The sequence below is a fragment of the Euphorbia lathyris genome, chromosome 2 (genome assembly GCF_963576675.1).
Source record: "Euphorbia lathyris chromosome 2, ddEupLath1.1, whole genome shotgun sequence".
NCBI lineage: Eukaryota > Viridiplantae > Streptophyta > Magnoliopsida > Malpighiales > Euphorbiaceae > Euphorbia > Euphorbia lathyris.
This window is the reverse complement of record NC_088911.1, coordinates 127344796-127363565: the sequence shown is the minus strand read 5'-3', so window position 1 is coordinate 127363565 and position 18770 is coordinate 127344796. Positions and strand designations below refer to the sequence as shown.

Here is an 18770-nt window from a genome sequence, read left to right as displayed (position 1 = left end):
TTTATCGACAAACTTATTTAGAAAGTCTAGTGTGCAGTCAAATATCAGTCAAACCAACTTTTCCAAATTTTCATTAATATAGAACTAAAATTAACTTGGTTTTGAAAAGTTGAGGTTAAATTTACATCATTTGATATGTTAGAGCTAAATATTCACTTATTCCAAAATATTTGATCCTCATCTCTAAATTAAGCTATTTTTTATAAACTAAAGACAACATTTTTATTATTTAATAACTTTAGAGACAGTTGAAGTTATACTTAGTTGAAAAACAATCAACTAAACAAAATAAACTTTGTTCTTTAGCCTAGTGGTTTGAGAGCTTACCTATGCCTTGGAAGGTCATGGGTTCGAATCATATCCGGGTCTGATATGAATTTTTCTTTCTTCTTTAATATAAACGCATTGTGCGCAATTTTTTTTTAAAAATCAACTAAACAAAATAAACTTTCATGATCATATATTGTATTGTTATTTCTGAAACCCATCTAATCTTTAATCTTTTTCAACCTTGCGGCAGAATTAGAAAGCTCAAACTTATCTTTCGCTTGAGTACAATAGTAGACTTTAAAGATGAAAAATTATATAGATGAGGTTTTATATATTTCTAGATTTTAGTGGGATCATGTACCTTCATTGCCACTACTATAGACCTATTTTTGCATATATTAGCTCTTTAAGTGATTTAATTTAGTTTATGGACCTAAAATATATATAATGGGCATGAAATTATTTATGTACAGATACTCAGTTGTAATATACTAATTATATGATTGACTTATTTATGTGTAGATACCAATTATAATATACTAATATGATAGGTAGATTAGTAATTGCACTTGATGATTATAGTTCCTAGGGTATTAACATTAAATCTACGATCATTCCTAGCAAGTTTGGATGTGCTAGTTGATTCTAGTACTAGAAGACCAATCAATCTAAGACATTTATTATTCCCTTCAATCTGATACGCTGTGGATTCAGATACGCTTTCATTTTAGATCTTAATGGATTAAATATGAGTTAAAAAAAAGTGGATTAATATGAGCCTATGATCTTATGATTTCTATATCTAATTCTAATAAGTAATTCCAATAATAATAATAAAAAAAAGTAGAAAATCTGTGGTTTTTGGGTTAGATGTAGAGATTTTTATTTTTGCAAGTCTTGGTACTGCATTTTGTCATAAATAATATATAGTATAATTTAAGCTTTATTTTCTTTGCTAAATTTACTCAAATTGTAAAGTAGAGACTCAACAAAATTTTAACTTATTTCACAATAGTTAATTTTTTTTATACAAATTGTGTTTTGCCTATTAAATTTCTTTGGTCAAATGATGTATTCATACAATCAATATTCAATTAATTTCTCTCATGTTCTTGCATTATTATTATTGACCTTTATAATATCATAAATAAAATATCAAAATAGTAGCAAGGTTTTTGAAGAAATGTTAATTTAACCACAACTTATAAAATAATATAATTTTAAATTTAACATTTGTAAAATGTATGAATTTAATCTTAGATAAGAGACTTTGATGGCTCAATGTTTATGAAATGGTATACCAATTAATCCCAAGTTTTGTTACCCAAACTAAATTACTATCATTTTACAAACGTTATTTTGTACGTTAAAACTAAATTGACACTTTCCAAAAAATTTGAAACTATTTTTCTTTTGTAACTTATCCCTAATATCAAACTCAATTTTCACCTCCCCATCCAAATGCATTTTTAAGCTCTCAAAGTTGGCAATTTAACCTTCATTTTAAATCAAATCTTCAAAACACCTAAAATATATAAAACAAACTAAATATGAATTTAATGAAAGAGCAACCACTACAAATTAGAAAGTGAAAAATTCAATGTGAAAAATAACACATTCCAATCACCAGGAATTTTCATATGCACCTTAATGAGTAAGTGAATTTGCTCATTCACCTTTAGATATAGACTTATTAAAAATGAAAAAGTCCCAACAGATAAAACTAACAAGATTCCTTCTTACTTTGGTTTTAAATCCTTGTGCAGTCCATGGATCATCACTCCTCCAGATTGATATCATTGGGAGAAACCAAAGTCTCGACATACAAAGCTGCATTAGAGATATACCGATCTAAACGGATTTCATCAGACTTGTCCTCGTTGCTTCTAATCCTTCTAAACATTTCATTATCTCTCAACACGATTTCATTCCTCGAAGAAATACATAAGATCGGCACATTAAAAAAATCAAATCCATATGCGAGAGACTCTCTTGAATCTTTAAGAGTAAGGAAATGAATCCAAGACTTGTTATCACCGTATTCCTTCATCATCCATATCTCTTTAGAACTGTTAGCGGGAAACGAAAAGTAAAGACAAAGACAACCTTTGTGCTCCAATAAGCTTACAACACCACTTGTCCGAGACGACGATAAAACTGCCGGTATTTCCAGGCTCTTCCTATCAACTTCCCTCTTTGCTAAATCAAAAGTACAAATCCTAATTTCAGGATCATTTTCAAAATTAATTTCTGGTGTCAAAATCCAATGTAATACTCCATTTAATTCGGTGCCAAGAGTAGTTGAAAACCCTATGTTCAGAATCTTCCGATATAGGAGAGATTTACAAGGGGGATCGTAACAGAATGTATTCCAACATTTACTTTTAAGAGAGAACCAGTGAAATGAAAATTTATACCTCGATAAAACTAAGATAAAATCATCGGAGACTGAATCGTATCCAAACCCGTGAAGATAATTGTTGGGGCGGTAGAGTCTGCAGAGCTGAATATGTGGTATTTTTCTAATGTCCCCTGTGAATGGATTCCACACAAAAAAGCATCTTTGAAAACATTCCCTAGGGATTGCGAGAAAACAAACTAATCCGCGGCTTGAACCTACGACACTGCGATAATATCTTTCAAATCGTGATTTGAGAGGATCTGATAAAATAGAAGAATGATAGAAGGATGAAGATTCATAGTCTAAAAGATGAATGTGTAAACTAGTGGAGAAAACGATTTTTTTAGGGTTTTGAGATGCTCGTTTAGAGTGAAGATCGTTGAATTTAGTATTGGAGATTAAGGAACACCATGTTTTGCAGACTGATTTGAAGCGTAATAGAGATTTAGAAGGCAGCCATGAAAGCACATCGGCCACTATGGCGTCCGGGATGTAATCAGCTTTTGACATTTTGGTGTAGCCGTAATTGTAAGTACTGCCGTATTTATACAGTTAATTAGTGAATGAGCCGATCCTATTTCTAAGGTTGAGTCTGGAAAGAGTCTTGCGGCCCTCTAGATTTTTTCTCCTTTCAATTCTTTCATTGAATCCTCCCTGTATTTTTTTAGAAACCAATCGAGCTTTTTCAGCCATCTTCTCCAACTCGGCTATCAATTATCTACAGTCTTCTGTTTCGTGGCTTTCACTTTTGTAGAAGTGGAAATACTTTCCATTACTTCAGCCCTTTCCGAATTTAGGTGGATACTCGATTCACATTTTATTGTCTTTGACCCAAAAAAGCATCTCTTAGGTGATGTGGGGCTTGTCCCTTTGCTCCCGATGCTTTGGCTAGTTTCTATCTCTTCAGGCTTTATCTCTTGACAATATATCATTGCTAGGAGCCTGCTCATTTTTAAGAAATAGATTCGGCTTGTGCTCATCCCACCTAGTGTAGCCAAAGGCGGATCCAGCCTAGAGCCCGGAGGGGCCGAAGCCCCCCCGGCCATCGGCTCCGCCCTTGAGTACCGTTATTTTTATCATGTGTAGCCCCCCCCCCCCCCCAAACATTAGTATATATTTAACCTATGTAGTATTATCTCAAAAGTTTAAAGTAGTTGAGTTGATTAAGAGTCTTGTTTTACAGTAGAACCTCGATAAATGAATACCTTTGGGACCAAAAAAAATATTCATTTGGCGAGATTATTTATTTATCGATTAATGAATATAATATTTATTTATCGATAAATGAATAATAATTCATTTAGATGATATTTTTAGACTTTTTTTTGTAATTATATCACTATACCACAAGTGTCCTCAAGAGAAGCTTTTCAAGCTATTGTCACTATACAAAATTACCTGGTGCAACATGATCAAAATATTCCAGAAGTGGTGCATGCTTTACACAAAATCAAGGATCAGATGCATTTTGGGGGAGGAAAGAAACAATCAACTTTGGAGGCATTTTTCGAAAAAATATGACTTATTAATGTGTTTGAAAATTAGTCATTGGATGAAATGTATTCATGATATATTATATAAATAAAAATATATTATTTGAAATATAGTGATTATTCATTTATATTTACATATGGCCTATAAAGACTTCATTTGTATTTATTCGTTAATGCATTAAGCGAGGTTATTCATTAAGCCCATTGGACCAAGTTGGGACCGAAGAAATTTATTCATTAGACGAGGTTATTCATTTATCGAGGTTCTACTGTATATGAAGTTATTTTTATTATATTTTTTTTTAAGAATTTATTATCTCTTTTCTATAGAACAAATCAATTTTCTATATAAAAAAATCAATTTCTTACTTTTGAGATTCAATTAATTTAATTTCTAAATTAAATATTATGAAAATTATAAAAAAATTATAGCTAAAAATAAAAAAAGTGCGAAAATGTTACAATGTTTAGCTAACGTACAAAAACCATAAAGTTTAAGTGTGCTAGAAGAAGGTTAAAAAAAATTTGTCCAGCCCTAACAGACTGGACTTCGAAAAATTAAAAATCGGACTAAAATTAGCCCCCCCAGACGTCGATTCCTGGATCCGCCACTGAGTGTAGCTTCTTGCTCTTTTCATTAACTCTTGAAAGTCTTTAGGCCTAGACGTAATGACGTTTCGCTGGAGCGCTCGACTTCGGAAATTACTTATCATTGCATCGATGGCTCCACTCACACAAAAGTCCTTAATCAGAATGGCTAATGCATGGAACCGTTCAATAAGCTGCCAAACACTAGTGGAAAAAGGGCCATTTGCATCGGCCGTTTAGGGCCTTTTGCATCGGCCAGCAGCCGATGCAAAAGCCCTCGACGCAAATGCTATTGCATCGGCCCTTTATAAGGGGCCGATGCAAATGATGTGTCAGATATGTTAAATGACACAATCATTTGCAACGGCCCCTTACAACGGCCGATGCAAATGATTCCTTATTTGCATCGGCCACATTAAAGGGCCGATGCAAATGATTATATCATTTGCATCAGTCGTTTTAAAGGGCCGATGCAAATGATGCTTTTTCATTTAAAAAAAATTAATTTGGATTGAATGGAGCTCTATAATACGTCAAATAGCTTTGATTCATATATATTACATGAAGAATTTTCATATACATACGTTGCCAGCATAATTTAATAAATCTAGAAAAGCACCTTGCCCTGTCAGTGTTGTAAAATTACAGGTCGCTTTTTGCAAATCCCTGCATGAAAACAATCTTATACATTATAATTTAACAAAGATAAATGGCAATGCCAATAGGCGGGACGGTTTCAAGGAAAACATACTTGAAAGAATACTCTGGTGTACCAAAAAATGCCACCATTTTGAACCCTTCAAGCCACAGGAAGCCAATACCTAAAAACTAAAGCTAAGGCCAGCCTTCATTAGGAATAAATGGAACAACGTTATACCTGGATGGCTTAGGGTCAAATATACTCGGCAAGCCCATCTCGTTAGGGAATGTTACAATTGTTCCGGAAGGACCAATCACCCATCTAACATGGTCTGGTATAAGCACAGGACCAATCACCCATTTAACATGGTCTAGTATAAGCACCAGAGCATTCGCAGCTCTCCTGCAAATGATTTGAATGCATATATATCAGACCATATATTCTCCTCTTGTAGGAGAGCAAACTCGTGAAAACTTGCATAGACAGTCAGACCAGGCATACCTGCCAACCATAAAACAGCAAGTTCTTCAATTCTACAAGACTAGCAGCATTCTCTGCAATTAAACATATATGAAATCATAAACATTTTCCTATCACCAATTATGAACTGTAAAACCAAAAGAAAGTTGCAATCGTTTCATAGACAAATGAAACATGATACAAATGCACATAAGTAAATAGAATATCGCAATTTACAAGGATCCCTGATAAACTAAACACCTCTAAAATCATGACAGCGGCATAAACTGCAAGACCTAGAAGCTTTCCTCAATCTATAAAAACTTTAATTTTAGTCTCACAGTTTTCATGCATGAGATTAAGCTTAGCCCGCACCAGTAGCAGGAAGTAAACAGGTATAAGGGCTTTTGCCCAATATTTCAGCGTGTGTGCAATAAGAACTTCCCTAGTCTATTGGAATATGCCAGACTATTCACCATGGGGTCTGCCTTTAGGATGCCTCACTTCAACAATAATTAATTTTCATCATATTTTAGGTATTTTCATGAGCAAGACAAAGTTATTACTGTAAATTTAACAAACAATGACACACAATCGAATGGAATTTCACTATATCCCTAAAATCTCTCTAACTAGCAGTATCACAAACACATGAGAATTTCACTATATCAAATCAGCAACCACGAATGGAATTTGAAATTAGAGAAAGCAGCAGCGACCATGGAATTTGAATTAGATAAAGCGAAAGACAGTTATTTGACAAACCTCATCAAATCGCCTTCTATGGTAATTGGCAGCACACTTGCTCACATTGACTAATTCTATGGTAATTGTTATGAGTTTTGAGTTAAGAGCTTCTATCAGTTGAGTGAATGTTTGAATCCACTTAAGCTCTTATCCTTCATATAGGCATATGATTGGGGTCGGAACTTCTACATTTGAGGTTTGTGTCGCCAGTTGTATCCTCAATGAAGGGGCAATGAAGAAGGTGCAACACTTTGAAGAATACTAACGCCAATTAATCGAATAAAAGCTGACTTATCATAACATATTTCATAGTGGTACCTGAAATTATCAAAGCATTCAATAAGAAGAAAACTATTCTTTGAATTGCATATTTTCATGAATGGGTAGTAGTACCATTCAGATAGGCGATCCTATCAGAGACCCATGTTCGTGAAACAACAGGGAATGCAACTGAAAGTAAATGCGCCCCTTGTTTATTAAGCACAGTTGGTACCTGAAATGAAAGTGTCAAGAAATAAAATCAACTGAAGAAAGATCTAAAAAGAAACTATCTAAGAGAAGACACAAATCAATGCAAGACAAGTTTTAGATCTAAAGATCATTTTCTGATTAATGCTAAAACAACCAAAGCACAAAATTCGAGTTTGCTTTTTTGGGAATTAAAAAGTTGTATGCTTGTTGCCTAAACTTTCAGGTGTTCAATTGCCAGGAATTATTGGCTCCCTTGCCAGCATCAGGAATCGAGTAACATTATCAGAATCGTCCTGTCACAAAAAAAACAATGAGTAATGCTGCATATCTAACGTCAGCCTAATTATTTCACAATACAAAGACATGTAAATGCAACCTGAATATCTTCAGCTAATATATCCAAACCATAAATAGCTGCAGCAGCAGAACTAGCAACAGCTCCTGCATCATTCAATTGGTGAAGTGCAACATGCTACATTGAAAGTTACTTGAGCCATGAGTACTTCCAACACATTAATTAGCATAAACCAAGAGTCCTTATTTTAATCAACTAAAGAAGAGTTTAAAAATGTAATTTATATAACAAGGTTGATATGTTTTTTGTAGTTTGCACTTCCAACAAAACACAGGTGTATGTGATGCACTTTTTCGAAATGAGGTGAAAAAGTACCCCCGCCATTTCGGAACTTAAAAATCAGGCATTTCACAATCTAAAACTGCCAAAAGAAGAAAATTAGGCTAAAGAAGATCACATATATTCCTACCTTTGCTGCACCAGCAGTGTCATCAACTGCTTCTCTGACCAATCCCAAACTCGTTAAAGTGTGCTCACATTGAGCAAGGGCCTGTAATTTGAAAAGGCAACATCATAACACCACATACCACGAAAGTAGGCAGGGGAGTAGGGGTGAGGAGTATTCTATGATACCTGTGGATGACTTAAGACCCTCTTCAAGTCTTCAACTTTAACACCATGATTGGCTAGTAAGCAATGGTGAACAGCATATTTAACTTCACCTAAGATATGCAGCGTGTGACGAAGTAACAGGTCATAATTTCTGTGGATGCTCCCAGAAACAGTCATGTCAATTTTGACAATTCCAATTGTAACACTAAGATAATGTAGTCGAAATCATAGTAGTCGAACTGAAATTTTTTGCAGGACATAACACAAGTACAATACATATGTAAAATAAATCTTAGAATGTTTGAAACATGTTGAAGTAGGTTCATGAACGTACTTTATCAATGACAGGTGAAAACAAGAGAGATTGATGGAAGGACCTAGCTTAACTAAAAAACAATATCCCAGAATGCCTAGAGGAAAATGGGAAAAGGGGAAATCCAGAGAGAATTAGAAATGTAGGGTAGAAAATCATTTCCGACAAGAAAACATATAAAAATAAAGTCATCAATCAACCTTTCAATATCAAAAGTGAATTTCTCAGGTGGATCAGAGATTTGCAAGTCAATCTCCATATACTCTCTCTCTTAATATCCAGAGATGGAGAAACTTCAAAAGAACAAAAACCGAAACTAGTTTATCAATTAGCCGAAATAGTAAGGAGAAATCAATATATATGATACCTGATAAGGCTTTCTAGTAAGCCATGAATGCTTAGGAACTTTGTCAATACTAATTTGCAAATCTGAGAAACGGATAGACTGAGACTCCAGTAGTGAAAGAACTTCCTGTGAAGTACAAAAAATGTTATATCAGAACACCTAATTGATTACATAGCCAGAAAAAGATCTACCTTCAGCTCATTACAAATGACACTGATATGAACATTGGCTAAAGCTGATGAGCAGAAGATAACGGACTAATTTGCGAGAAAAAAATGCTTAGAAAAAGAATAATATGCAGTGATAGTCGTTGTACCTTTCTAGTTTTGCAATTCTCAATCGAAGATTTCATCAGTGTCTCTCCATGTCCTTGCTTTCTGAATTCCTCCTTCACCTGTTTTCAACTTTTTTCGTATCACATTTTAAGTAAAATTCTAAGGGGAATTTCATCGAACATGTTATGAGCATACTAAAAGTTAAGATATAATAACAGAGGAGAAGGTTGAGGATATGAACCTGTGAGCTTCGTAACAAAAGCGAACAAAGAAGAGGACCAAGAATAGCTGACATATCCATCAATGTCTTCATTGATCTCCACCAAGTGAAGCAACCCCGAATTCTTCTTTTTCAATTCTTCTTCATCGAAAAATACAGCTACAGATTCATTTTTTAGGTTTAACAATTTCGCCCAAGACCTTAACACAGTTTCTTGAATTTCTTAGTAGCTCCACCATGGCACCATTGCCCTACTGTTTCCCTCCTCTACATAAAAGGGCGAGCTTACCTGAAACGCTGAAAGAGAGCGGACTGGAGGACGAACAGCAAGAAGGACTGAAGGAGTTTGAAGTTTCGATGAAGGAAAACTGCTTCAAGAGATTGAAGGAAGCTGCTTCAAATGATCGTAAATGGGTCTAGGTTTTTCCAGCGCCGTCAACGATTATTGCTTGAAGAGCATAAGAAGACTATGGACTATAACGGATCGTAAATAGGTCTAGGTAATTTTGCATTTGCATCGGCTCCTAAAACAGTTCGATGCAAATGATAAGTGTATTTGCATCGGCCCCATAAAGAGCCGATGCAAATAACTTATGTATCTGCATCGGCCTCTTTTAAGAGGCCGATGCAAAACGATAAACAGGCTTTTGCATCGGCTCTTAAGAAGGGGCTGATGCAAATAATAAATGTATTTGCGTCGGTCCCTTCTAAGGGGCCGATGCAAATGTTATACCTAAAGACAATTGCATCGGTCCCTATTAAAGGGCCGATGCAAATGTGGTATTTGCATCGCGTGTTAAAAACGGCCGATGCAAATGCAGCGATGCAAATGAAGCTTTTTCTACTAGTGAAAGTTTCGCCTTAAGTTTGGACCATTAGGTTTAGGTCCTGCATTGTTTTTCCTTCTGGTTTGGAGGTTACGAAATGGTTTACGAATGCCTTAGCAATTTGATTAAAGTTGTGGATGAATTCAGGAAGGAGCTGCTCGCAACAAAATGATGCAGACTCCTTTAAAGTGTTAGGGAAGAGACGTCAAAGAACTGCGTCAGTGGCTGTAGTGGCTTTCATGATTCGTCTGAAGTTTTTGATGTGATTTACCAGATCTCCACTACCTCTGTATTAGCTGAAGGTAGGGTACGAAACCCCCTAAGCATTGGTTGTCTCTGAATTTATTTAGATAGAGGAGTGACGTACCGATAACGCCAAAGGGCCGACGTATGTTACAGATCTCCCCAGAATCTCCTTCCTAAGGATTTCATACATTTCCTTCTTGCAAACAAGCTTGTCTTCATCCTCCTCCTCCGTCATGTTCTTGTCAGCGTGCCTATCATGATCGACCTGAGGTCTATGAGGAGATCGTTTTCTGTTTTTACTTTGCTCTCTCAAATGGTGCCTTTGTAAAGTTTGTATGTTCTTGGGGCTTTTTGGTTTTTCTCTTCGCTTGGCGGAACTTCTTGATCGGGAATATCTTCTTGTGGGGGAGATGCTTCTGGAGTGTCTTCTAGGCATTTTTTGTTAATCGATGACTGGACTCCGTGATGCTATTGAGGTTGTTTCATAATTTTTCGTCATCTTTCTTTAATCGTTGGTTGAGCTCCGCCATCTTTATCGCGTGTGCAGCTCTTATGTTGTCCATCTCTTTTTGCATCGTCTCTAGGTTTTACCCAAACCTACGAGGAACTTCATCCACCAGTAGTTGGTATTGAGGTTCTAACTGTGGCCGACGTTCGGTTTCCTGAGTAGATTCTTCTCCATTATTCCGATGGACTTCTGACTAGATGTGATTTGATTCTGTCATCTCTGAATTGTTTAATTTATCACGTGTTTTGTTTGAGGTCCACACTCACCGCACCAATGATAACTGTATTTATGTACTCAGGACGAAGAGTCACTAGTACAGAAATGCCTACTTGTGTCGCACCTCTTGTGTCGCGCTTGAAGAGAAAGCGACACAACAGAGTAACTAGTGTCGCGCGTTCTGTAAATGCGACACAACTAAGTATTCTGTGTCATCACTTGTGTCATGCTTGAAGAGCGTGCGTCACAAACGAGTTACTTTTTGTATCGCCTGTCTTACAGTGTGACACAAGAGCAAGCTTGTGACGCGCCTTTACCAAAACGACACAAGGAGTGTGTTATCTTTGTGACACGCTTTTATAAAAGCGACACAAGTAGTGTGTTATCTTTGTGTCGCTCCTTTTTAAAAGTGCGACACAACTAATACGAACTACTATTTGAATATAATTTTTTTTAATATTTTTTAAAATACTAAAGAATTAAAAAAAAAAGGATGAAAATCAAATAGCCTGTACATACATATAAACTTAAAAACTTATCCCATATAAATTAATTAAAAATAAAAATGAACTGAAAAATATATACTTAAAATGTAAATATGGAGGATCAAACCCCTAACTAAGAACACTATCAAATGTCTTAACCACCTGAACCAATTTTATTTCTTATCAACCATTCAATAATTATGACAAATATTAGAATTTTCACAATTCACTAATCGTATTCTTAATCTCATTTTTACCAGCTAATTCCATTTATTTACTACTTATTCTGAAATGGATGAAAAACATAAGTAATGTACAAGGCCCATTTTTGGTCCATTATTCTTTATATATATATATATTACTTACCTGATGGTCATTAATTGTGATAAAAAAACACACAGGATGGACAATGAGTTTATGCTAATAGGTTTCTCCGTCCAATCGCCGCTCTTCTAAGGATTCTCCGGGAAACACTTGCCTAACCGGAATGTTTCAGGAATGGGGTGCGAGGAGTACTATGGGTTCCCGGCGTGGAGTCTGGTGGGGAATCGGAGGGCGACAGGGTCCAATTTTGGATCGGGGACGCCGGAGTGTTGTCGTGTGGCATTTCGATTTGCTTGTTTCGTAATTTTTCTTCCTTATTGCGTGCATAGCTTGGTATTTATCCAGATCTAGAGTTTGCGATCTGTTTTTTTCCCTAATCTTAAATCGTCTAATTCCTCTTTGATTTTGAGGAGCAGAGCAAGAAAGATACCAATGGTTTAAGATTTTCTATGAATTACGCAATACTCATGCGTCAGGTCCGAATTCTTAATTCCTTCTATGTTGTTTTTCTCTTCTGGTTCTACTTGTTTTCATGAATTATATTTTTCTACACTTGGTTTAGGTTGGAGGTTAATCTTGTTCCTGAATTGATTTTCTGTGCTAATTTTAGATGAAATCTGCATCCATGTTATGGGTTTTTATGTTGATTTTATTCTTTAGGTGCAGGCCTGTTTTTCATGATTCAGTGAATCATTGATGCTGAATATGGAAAATATGATATGCAACTGAACTGTCTATCTCAGAACACCTTTCTGCTCCTCGAATCTCCTAGAGGTCATGTTAGATATAAGGTTATATTTCTGAACTTTATGGTAGTTTAAATCTTGCAGGCTGGATTTAACATGAACAAACTTGCATAATATTAACTTGAGGATCTTATTTGTGTAAATTTTCCTTGCAAGAGAAAGTCACTTATAATGTAAGAATGTAATACACGAGTAGAGATTAGTGGTTGTCAGTTTGGTAGACAGGTCGACAGTAGGACAATAAGAAGTACAGGCAACTGCTGTTTCTTTTCTTTTGGTTGATCTAGCTACTTTTGGTTTTCAGCAGTATAATGTGAGAGGAGGGGCCTGTTTTCATCTAGTGAGGTTCTGTTCTAAGGTCATTGTGAGAATCGTAGTTCTTCTTTCCTTTTTGTAACCTTACTACTGATCCACTGCATACCATTTTGAATCCTCATTTCAGATTGAGTTGAGTTAGTGTCATCTTGTGTGCTGGTTTCACTCCTTTTTCATGATCATTCAGTATATGACAATCCTAATGATTACGTTAAGTCTGGTAGAAACTTAGGTTGAACTAAGATGTTGAAAAGAAGACCCCCGAACGATCTTCACTCCAACAGATTTGATAAATCTTTAAATTGAAATTGAGCTTCATCCATAGAATTTTCCAAGTAGACGCAGCAAGAGAAACAGCCTAGTGAGTCTGTCAAGGCAGTTAGGAAGAACCTAACAAATCTGTTGTTACTACTAGCCATCAGAGAAACTGAATTCTAACTAATCAGAATAAACATGAACTTTTAACTTAAGCTAAAATTGATATGTGTGGGAAATCTAGGTATCAGCTAGTCCTTTAGAATTGTCATTTTAAGAATATTTTCTTCGATAATAATTTTATTATCATTTTCAGAATTGTCTTTGTCACTAAACAGATTTGTGGGTTGCAGAAAATATATTTTTTTTATCTTTATATACAATTAATGAAAGACCTAGGATTCAAAGGTTCTATTTCTAGCCCTGCCTGAACTGTCAATATGAAGCATAGGAAAACTCAATTACGCACTATTGTAAGAGGAAAAGATGGTTCCTTAGTTGCAGAGGAGTATTTTCATGCAAAAATAAAAATAAAAATTGCGAGCTTTATTTATATTCTCGAGCTAAAAATTTAAGAAACAATCGATTCAGATGCACTACTTCGAAATTTATTAGACAAGGATGGAAGACTACACAATTTTGTCATACAAGCACATTTCCACTTTTATAGGCCCAAAATTTCTCACACCAAAATAATCCATCTTTTCTGAGTAACTAACAACAAGGTAGAAAGAGAGTTTAAAATAGAGCAAGGCGCGTTCTTATCAATGGAGATATCTGAGGACATAATCAGAAATATGATTGGAGTTCATGCTCGTGATATTGGATCTATATACTAAATTGCTTCTCCTTGTATTTGAATGTAATTCTTCTATTCTCTATGTATATGCAGGTGTCGATTGTGAGCCACATTCTGTCCCTTACTTCTTGTTCGTCTGATTCTGCAGTCCCTCTCTTTTCAAGAGATGTGGTAGCACGTGTTGTTCAGACAGTTGTTGATGGATTCTTGGAAATGTACTGTGCATTCGTATTGCTCTTTGACTTGTTATATTCTTCTTTCTGAATTAATTTTGTGAATACAATGTTGTTTCTCATTGAATGTAGGGATAACTATCCCTCAAGCGTTGTTGTTCTTGACAAGATCAACATTTTTCGGCCAGACAGAGTTTTCATGGTGATAATATGATTCTATGTACTAAATTTTTATAATTTGATATTGCTCAAATATCCCTTTGATTTCTTGTTCATTTCATGCAATCATGCAGTTTCTGATGGAAATGCATTATAAAATAGCAGCAGCAGTTCATCACAGGTGTAGACACCGAGTCGGAGGACCTGTGACGAAAACCCGTAACAAGATGGTTGGAGTGGTTGATTCCGGGAGTTTTAAAGCAAAAGTATATAATAATAAAAAGACGTGAGGTCAGTAGGAGTTGCGGTCGTCGAATGGACGGCTCGCGAGTGCTCAGCGACGTGATGCGAACGCCTAGCGACAGCCGACGCGTGTCCGACGACAGTTGGACGCGCGCCCGGCAGCGCGGGGCGCACGCTTGACGTCCGCGGGGCGTGCGCGCCTGACAGCGCGGGGCGCACGCCCGACGGCCGTTGGGCGCGCACGCCCAACGACGTTGGACGAACGTCCAATGGGCGTTGGGCGAACGCCCAATTGCGGTAGGCGAACGCCCAACCTTCGTTGGGCGGGCGCCCAACGGGGTTGGGCGAACGCCCAACTTTTGTTGGGCGGACGCCCAACGCATGTTGGGCATCGCCCAACTAAAGTTGGGCGTTCGCCCAACCTACTTTGGGCGACGCCCAACTTTAGCCGGGCGTCGCCCAAAGATTCCGGGATCCGTGTGAATCCCCATGCATTTGAGAGGGGGAATTTTTGGAGCTTTCTCACTCTAGACATTTTTAGAGAGAGAAAGTCAATTTTTTGGAGAGAATATTTTTTTTTCCAAAAAAATCCAAATTTTCCAAAGTTGAATATTTTATCAAAAACACAAAAAAACGCCGGAAAATCATAACTCGTGGAATCAAACGACTTCGACTGTCAGATACCGATCTTAAGGTATTATCCGAGGACTAGACTCGTTTTATTTTATTTAAATTATTTTTCTTTATTTATTTTTATGTTATAGTTTTTTATTTATTTAGTCTTTTATTTATCACGTTTTATTTATTATTCCGTATTTATTTAATTTTCGTCACGTGTTAAATAAACGTTCGGTTTTGTTTTGAAATAAAAAACCTTGTTTTAATATCCCAATACGAACCGTGATCCGATTTAGAGGTAGTTCGGGAATTAAAAACGTTGAAATTATAAGTTTTGAAAATATTTCTAAATAACGTTTTAAAATAAAACATCGTTTTAGGATTCTCCGTTATAGACTATGATCCAATTTTGGTAGTTCGGGGACCCGAAATGATAGAATAGATCTAATCTAAAGCTTTTGAATAAATCTGGAAACTGTTGGACTAAGTCTGTAATTTCCCCTTTTCTGTCGCTAAAGGCTGTTTACCGACGGATTTTCCGTCGGTAAAGCTCCGGGAATGTAAAAAATGCTGTTTTAGTCCTTCTTTCTCAACTTTTAGACATTAGGTCCTTTATATATATAGACATAGTTACGTAATATTTACTTTCAAGCTACTTTTAAATATTTTGTATATATATTACTCAATGTGTTTATATATTGTTTTCATTTAATTTGGTTTAATAAAGTTATATGTATATATGTATAGATTTTGCCATTTGATTCATTTAAACTATACATATTTGTTATTTTAGGGTTATTATGGGTTATTTTCTATACATATTCATCATAAACCATTTTGGGGTTAAATTCTATTTTCTTGTTTATGAACCTTATTCATTTCCTTTACATGCTTTTAGTTTAAATAAAAGCATATTATACCTAGTAGTATTTTCATCACTATCTTTTACTTATTAATGTGTATTATTTTCTCTATTTTATTTTAGTGGATATTATTACTCACTTTTTGAACATATGTATATCTATGTATATTTACTCTATTTTCCTACTTATATATATACTCTTTCAAATGTATTTGATGTGGGTGAATTTGAGATTTAATTCATTACTTGTTGTCATTTTATTTATATAAAGGATAATTGAGTGAAAAAAGGGGAAAATAAAAGACAAAAAGAGAATTTAATTTGTTTGTTTAAATTAAAGCTTTTCTAGACATTCCTAAAGTGCAAGTCACATTTTCTTGACTTTTTTAAACCATTTCCAAAATATCACGCGTTGAAACCTTAATCCGTTCCAACGACGGATTAGGCGAACCTTGTAATTAAAATCGTTTTCATTGTAAATAATAGAGTTTTGAATCGTTTTCTTAACTAAATGGTTTGTACAAAATAAATGGACTTGTATGCCTAATCACGTTTTTGGAGTCAAAGTTTTTATTCCACATTTTCAAACACTCGAGTCGTTCCAACGGCGATTCGAGTCGATGTTATGTAAATTGACGGGGTTTTGAAACGTACCTAAATCGTTCCAACGGCGATTAAGGTACGAATCATGTAAATAAACTCGTTTCGGGGAGTGAGATTAGCTTAGAGTTAGTGTATAGTCTGAAGCATTAAATCACACTGTGAATAAATCAATTCTCTCTTCTCCCTCTCTCTCTCCTGTATACTTTAAATTTACGCAAAATGGGTGATTCTTTACTAAAATGGCTTTCAATAATATGCTCAAAACGGTTTTCAAAGCGAGAAAGAAAAGGTTTCAAATGAATTTTAAACTTAAAGAAATATGCGATTAGTCCTTTATCGCCTAACACGCTGAGTAGGAGGCCGGTGGTTCATAACCGGGCGATGTCGGGGTGCCTAGTAGCCTTTCTCCGGAAAGGAGCTAGCCTTCTCGGCTCGTACCTAAGTTTCCCGAACCCTCACCGGTCTCCCGCAAGGGATCGGTGTTCATTTTCCCATTCGTGGGTGGCGACTCTTCCATACTCCGAGCTCCGGTCCTGCCGAGCAGCTTGATTCCATGATTGGTTGCTTTCGGCGCCAATCACCGCTTACGTCGCCATAAGGTGTCCACCCCCGGTCCGCCCGGGCGAGGCCGTTCGGCACCTTGTCTAACAATAGACATAGATGTCATAAGTTGGCTGGGATTGAGGTGCTTATAGATATTCTTGGACATAGAGCTGCTGTTTCAAGCACTTGCAAGTATGTTTTTGTAGGATTGAGTTATTAGTAAAATATATATCAAGTTGTTGAATCTATACATTTATTTCTCATGTTGCGAAAACATTATACAAGTACAATTTTTCTGTACTATATATGCAAGGCTATGATAGATCGGTATTCTCATAAGTTTGATTTGAATATGTATGTATTTATGCAATGTGGTACTTGTAGTTTTATATGTATGTTCTATAATATCATGTAGAATCAAGTAAATTTTGATTATAAAATTTTATGCTAGATGTTGGAAAATTTTGTAATTTTTTTTTTAAAATATCAATATTTTGCGTCGCGCGTGAAGAAGGAGCGATACAAAGTGTGCCAGGTGCGCGTCACAAGAATTATCATATGTTGTGTCGCACTCTAGAAGCGCGTCACAAGAGTTATCACTCTATTGTATCGCGCGTGTGACAAGTGCGACACAACAGATGAGTAGCTTGTGTCGCTCTCAAGAGCGATGCAAAGTTCTTGTGTCGCACAAAAGTGCGACACAACAACCTGAAAAAGTGCGACACAAGTAACCATTTCTGTACTAGTGAGTCTAAACTTCCTGATGGATCTTCCTGATTGAACCGGTAAAACATAATCAATTGTGAGAGGGGATCCGAGTCCGGCGAACCCGCTCCGATACCTAAGTTATTAGGTGTTTTAGGAAGGATCGAGGAATAATGCCTAGTTGTGAGTTGTTGAGTTACCATACCATAGGATGTGGCTCTATACCTATCTATATATAAAGTTGGATCGAATCCCTTGTCTTCCACAAATCCTTTATGCGTTAGGATTCCTTCTACTTTTAAAAGTTTGGTTCTAGAACAAGTCCTCCATGGCGAGGAGTCTTTGACCTAGCCGTGGTATGAGAGTTCCTTTTGGAAAGTAGACATCCATGAAAGCTTTACTACACATCCGAAGGCTTGTTTTGAGACACGTGGTGAATGATCCGGGGACTCGTGTTTATACTTTTGACCCCTTATTTTATGACTTCAATTACAGGCCAACATTTATGCATTATGATCTCTATTTCCCTAACGTGATTAACGGGCAGCTGGAATCACAATAAATTTGATCTTTTAAAAAGAATATTGGTTGAACAACTCCATAATTACATATTTCAGATTTAATTTCACGTTAATTAATTAGCTTAGAAATGAAGTGATCACATGCAATATATAATCAAAGTCAAAGAAACAACATGTATAAATCCAAAATCAGATTGGCTTAATTATAAGTCCTTTGCTGCTAAAATAATCATTAATTAATATACTACAAAACTATATGGTGCAGGTCAATATCAACAACATCTCATGTTTTTAACAACTTAATATATCTTCAACTCCAAATAATATAAATTTTAGTTGAGTATCCTTTGATATGCATGAGCGCATGGACATATGGAAATTAATATAAAAATTATTACCGAGCCTTAGAGCCTGATTGTTTTACCTACTGTTTGCTGTGCTGTTACGGTTTGCTGTTGCTGTTACTATTTGTTGTTTGATGTTGGAAAAAAC

At 35.8% G+C, this 18770-nt stretch overlaps 1 protein-coding gene across 6 annotated transcripts; it reads left to right on the top strand.

Annotated features, from left to right (window-relative positions):
* The first annotated feature begins 11804 nt into the window (after window positions 1-11804).
* On the top strand, window positions 11805-17403 carry LOC136219886 (serine/threonine-protein kinase ATM-like). 6 transcript variants are annotated; one of them, XM_066007465.1, is made up of 6 exons: window positions 11805-12036; window positions 12153-12212; window positions 12403-12527; window positions 13945-14066; window positions 14157-14226; window positions 14318-17403. In XM_066007465.1, the coding sequence occupies exons 3-6, from the start codon at window positions 12456-12458 to the stop codon at window positions 14471-14473; spliced, it is 420 nt and encodes a 139-aa protein (XP_065863537.1). In that variant the 5' UTR covers window positions 11805-12036; window positions 12153-12212; window positions 12403-12455; the 3' UTR covers window positions 14474-17403. The 6 variants fall into 6 exon arrangements, with proteins under 6 accessions (XP_065863537.1, XP_065863535.1, XP_065863536.1 ...); XM_066007463.1 differs by having other exon boundaries at window positions 12397-12527; XM_066007464.1 differs by having other exon boundaries at window positions 11805-12069.
* The last annotated feature ends 1367 nt before the right edge of the window (window positions 17404-18770 follow it).

Coding starts and splice junctions, on each gene's coding strand:
- LOC136219886 (XM_066007465.1), top strand. CDS start 12,456: ATGCAACTGAACTGTCTATCTCAGAACACCTTTCTGCTCCTCGAATCT. Junction 12,528..13,944: donor GAGGTCATGTTAGATATAAG/GTTATATTTCTG, acceptor ATGTATATGCAG/GTGTCGATTGTGAGCCACAT. Junction 14,067..14,156: donor GTTGATGGATTCTTGGAAAT/GTACTGTGCATT, acceptor CATTGAATGTAG/GGATAACTATCCCTCAAGCG.